At 37.2% G+C, this 4,975-nt stretch overlaps 1 protein-coding gene across 1 annotated transcript; it reads left to right on the plus strand.

The window, feature by feature from the left end:
* Positions 1-1,120: 1,120 nt before the first annotated feature.
* LOC120148916 (protein WVD2-like 7) lies at positions 1,121-4,668 on the plus strand. The gene is made up of 8 exons (XM_039161878.1): positions 1,121-1,267; positions 1,654-2,271; positions 2,370-2,783; positions 2,886-2,950; positions 3,256-3,352; positions 3,461-3,529; positions 3,721-3,831; positions 4,226-4,668. Exons 2-8 carry the CDS (start codon positions 1,657-1,659, stop codon positions 4,253-4,255), a joined length of 1,401 nt encoding a protein of 466 aa, XP_039017809.1. The 5' UTR covers positions 1,121-1,267; positions 1,654-1,656; the 3' UTR covers positions 4,256-4,668.
* Positions 4,669-4,975: the final 307 nt, after the last annotated feature.

A 4,975-nucleotide genomic window follows, 5' to 3' on the forward strand; every position in this document is an offset into this window, starting at 1 on the left:
ATTTTGTTGTATCCCAATGGAATACTTTGATTATGGGGCAGAATTGTTCCATTTTAACTGTTTAGAAATTCTGGGTTTAGCTTTAAGCCCTTGTGTTTACGTTCCTATGATATAAATTGGTTGCTGATTTGCACAGAGCAAATACATGCAGAAGAGTTTTAATGCTCGCACTTATTAGAAGGAATTGATGAGGACGATTATTTCTTAAAAAATTTAAATTCTCATTTTTTTATATATTTTTCAATGATAATTTATTTTTATCTCTTAAAATTTTATAAATTTATCGTTTTAGCATAAAATCATGTATATCCTTGATGAAGTATTGTATTTACTTAACATCCTAAACTTTTAAAAAGAATCATAAGATAACAATTTGACTGATTATATCAAAATCACAATTTGACTGATGATGTTTCTGTCTATATGCAGAGATTCTTTCGCAGGGATTATTATGCAGGGATTAATTCCCGTTACAGACGCACATATGATTTTAATGACTGCATATGAATACTGATTAGCTATGTTTTTATGTATTTATTTATACATGCATTACATTTTATCTAAATTTTTAATTTTCTGACTGCCGGAGGTCTTCCACGGAAGCTACTCTTAACCTGGCGTTGGGGGTAGCCTACTACCCTACCTCCCCCTTACCCCATACATATGGGAATTGGGTTTTGTTGTTGTTGTTGTTGTTGTTAAGAGCCTATAACAGTGGTAAAAACTATCGTCGTATAATAAACATCATATTACATATTTTCTAATAATACATTGCAAAGATACAAGTTATAAAACAGATATGAAATCGAACTCTCGTGATTCTGTTCCATCCTTGGACAATAATGTAGCAGCTCCAGGACGATGACACACATCATACGAGTTAAACAAAACTGAAAAGTCAAGGGTCCACATTCCACCACCACAACCACAGGCAGACTTTGAGCTGTAGTGGTATTTAATTCAGCAAAGCAAGTAGTTGGTCTCCCTCTCTCTGTCATCAGTCTTTACTTCACTACTTTCCATGGTGGACCCTTTTCTTTTCCCATTTTCATCTCATTATCACTCTCTTTTCTCCCAGATTTTGGCTGAATTTTCCGCCCATTGTTTTGCCACTTCAAACATGAGTACTTATTCATGATAATATGATATTAACAAGCTCCAAAGCTAAATCAACTTTGGGTACTTTTGTTTTGTTTTTGTTTTTTGCTTTGGGACTTCCCACAGTACTAGAAACAGACAAAGTTTTCTACTTTTTTAATATGAAAAGGTGAATGTGATAATAGTAGAAAGTGTTTGTGTGGGAGCTTAAATTATACACACATGTCACCAGTCCACATGCCTTCCATTAATCGTTTCTTTTAAGTGTCTTAATATTTGTTTTTTCAATTTATTCGAAGATTCTCTTTGGGTCTTTCTAGTGATCCAAGCTTGAACTTTTCATGGTGGTGTTGGGAATTTAATCGCTCCAAGTAAGGAATTTTAAGGTACTTCACTTTGTCCTTTTGATCTGAAAAAAAAGGAGTTGGTTGTTGGCCCCTTCGTTTTTAATTCACCTTCTTCCATTATTGTGTTTTTGAATCTAATTTTGTTTGTTATTGGGAATTTCGCACTTTATAATTGCTTACAACGCCTTTGTTATTCTTGAATTTAAAGGCAATGAGTTCTTCAAATCCAGCTCTTGAAGTATCGGTCTCGTTTGGTAGATTTGAGAATGATTCACTTTCTTGGGAGAAATGGTCGACTTTTTCCCCAAACAAGTACTTGGAAGAGGTTGAGAAATGTGCTACTCCTGGATCAGTTGCCCAGAAAAAGGCTTACTTTGAAGAACATTACAAGAAGATTGCTGCTCGGAAAGCTGAGTTACTGGCTCAAGAGAAGCCCGATGAAGGAGATCCGGTTCGTAAATCTAATGGCCATGAAGTAGATAAGCAAGAAATTAACTTGTTAAGTGCGGTTACCGAAGGAGATGAGCCGAATCAGGTGCCTGAAATTGCCATAAAGTGTCGAGATTCATGGGTTGAGGAATTGAAAGAGAGAATAAATAGCATGGTAGAGAATGAAGAGAAAACAGTAGAAAGTCCTGAAGAGTTAAACAAACCAGAAGAAACTTCTCTTGAAGAAGCCTTTTTGGTGAAAAAAGAAATGGAAACTCCTTCAGAGGAGTTTCGAGATGTTATCGAGTTATCGCAGAGATGGGAAAATGTCGTCGATAGCACTCCCGAGATTGAAGATAAAAGCTTGAGATTGGATCAATCTGGACAATCTCATAAGGTGAATTCATCATCATTACCATCATGATGTTTCTTTGGAATTGATTTGTATATTGGAAAAGCTTGACTCAAGTGAATTTGTTGTGTTTGTTTGTGTAGATCACAGCAGTGAATAAGGAGAGGAATGATTCGAGGAAAAAGAAGAAACCTGCCTCCCCTGTGATTAAAACACCACAAGTTACCACATCTAGAGCATCAAAGCCGACATTAACTCCTACGTCATCTGCTCCGAGAACTCGATTGAAAGCAGGAACTACATTATCTTATTCATCAATCAAGTCCAAAAATTCTTCTGTGGAGCAAAGCAAGAAAGTGACTCCTAGATCCTTGCACATGTCTCTTAGTTTAGATCCCTCGAGCCCTGGCCCGGCTTCCCTTCCTGCAACAAGGAAATCGTTGTTTATGGAGAAAATGGGAGATAAGGACATTGTGAAGCGAGCATTTAAGACATTTCAGAGTAGTTATAATCAATTGAAACCTTCCACTCAGGAACAATCTGCAGCAGCAAAAACGGTATTATGTTATCTTTTTAAAGTTTTAATCCTTAAGATCTACCTGACATTTTTTACTGCTGAATTCAAATTCATGGATCTTTTGTTTCAACTTTTCTTGCAGGTTCCTGCGAAGGGGAGAGAATTGAGGGTTCCATCTTTGACGACTCCACAAAAGGAGAATGGCGGGTAAGCTTCTACGTCGAAAGATTTCAGAATGACAAATGCATACCTTGGTGAATTTGTGTTCAACTAGTTCTTCTGTTAAAGCTAATATTAATAGGGTGATGACAGTGTCAAAATATGAAAAAGCTATCATTGAGCATGTGAGAACTCAGATACGTATATATGTGTGTACACAAGTCATTTACTTCAAGCACTCTTAGCTTCTTCACGGCCTTAAATTGGCAGGTCCACATGAACTTGCCTGGATTTAAAATTCATACCACATGAACTTTTAATAGTTATAAGCAGCATTAACTGGTTTGTGACAGGTCTTGTAGAGTTAATAGCATGGAGAAAAAGAATGCTAAGGCTGCTCCATCTTATTCCGGCTTGAAAAGTGACAAAAGAGCTGAGCGAAAAAAAGAGGTATGCAATGAAGACTCCGTTCTATTCCCTTTCGTAACACACACACAATTTGTTTCGATATTGATGCACATTGTTCATCTTTACGACATTTCATATCCTTTATTTCAGTTCTCCAAGAAACCGGAAGGAAAATCCAATGACAGGGAAGCAGCAAGAAATCTACAGACTAAATCAAAGGTACCATCAACTTTCTTTGTTGAGGATGTCTTGTAATGAATCAAACATAAGATAGAGATATTAATCAGAGAGGCCGTTTGGTTGTCGGTTTCTAAGATAAAGAAAATGTCATCACTCTTAGATATACTTACTGGCATATGATTTCTTAATTTAGACAACGTCCATTGCTTAACACTATATAATTGACACAGGATAACAAAGATGCAGAGATAAAAAAATTAAGGCAGAGCCTTAATTTTAAAGCTACACCCCTGCCAGGTTTTTATCATGGACAGAGAACATCAAAAAGCCCCCTCGATAAGGTATTTCCTTATGCCGTTTCCTTGTTTCCGGCTGCATGTAGTTTGATTGCTGTGATCCAACATGAAACTTCCGCTACCAATCACCTTAAACCATACTTTTTGGTCAACCTGCTTAAGATAATTAGCAGTTAGATGGTGCAAACCAGCCAGGCCTGATCCGAATAACAAAGCTGTGATTCCAATGTACTGCTTGACTTTCAAGTTGAGGAACTAGTTGGGACAAATCACAGACAGTTCTTGTAGAGATAGTGACGCTTTTCATTTTATTGCTCTGCTGTTTTAGGATTGGTGTCAGTCCGGTGGTGCGGACCGTGACTTGTATCGGTAATCTGGCTTCCTCGGGTCTATAAGTTAGTACTGAAACTTAACATGTTTCTTGTCTGTAATTTCACAGATTGGTTCCAAGAGTGACATCCACCGGTAACCAAGCTTCCTCAGGTCAAAAAACAATGCATCATTAGAAACTAGGGAGGGAATATCAGGAATGTTTTTTCTATATATAAAAAAGGATGGGAAGGAAGAACACATGAGGTGCACATCGGCTTCGGAGGCTAACTACGTTTCCGGGCAAGGAAGGGTATATCTGAAAGCATGTTTTAATTGAGGATCCATGCCGTTTATGAGTCACATATAGAAATCGTCGCTGATGAGTCAAATGTGTTTATATTGAATGCGTCCATTTTGGCATCAAGTTGGTAGATATAGTAGTAGCAAAAGTATATTGTGGGGTATCTGAATGTGTGCAACAAGAACACTACCGAATGTGTATCGATTTATCAAATCCTGCTTGACATTTGAGATTGAATCAATTTCAAGTTTCAGTGACAACCCGTTTGTGATATGATCTGCTGCAGCCTATAAAACTTACAACCTCGGTTAACAGCCGAGGTTAACTAGAGCTTGTTTCCAGTTAGACATCCATTAACAACCCAGGAATAAGATTTTTTCCTTGGACCTCAACATGCAACCATCCAAAACAGTCTGTTGAAACAATCTGAACATGAAGTAATGTATTATTATCTTTATGAGAAAAAGTCCATGTAAGACAAAGTCAAAGACAAAAACATATCACCTGCTTGAGTTTCAGGCACGACAGATGGGACATTTTTGTTCAAGTGTTGACTTTCCTGCGAGTTCTGTTACA

The sequence above is a fragment of the Hibiscus syriacus genome, unplaced genomic scaffold (assembly GCF_006381635.1).
Source record: "Hibiscus syriacus cultivar Baekdansim isolate YM2019G1 unplaced genomic scaffold, ASM638163v2 tig00110988_pilon, whole genome shotgun sequence".
Classification (NCBI taxonomy): domain Eukaryota; kingdom Viridiplantae; phylum Streptophyta; class Magnoliopsida; order Malvales; family Malvaceae; genus Hibiscus; species Hibiscus syriacus.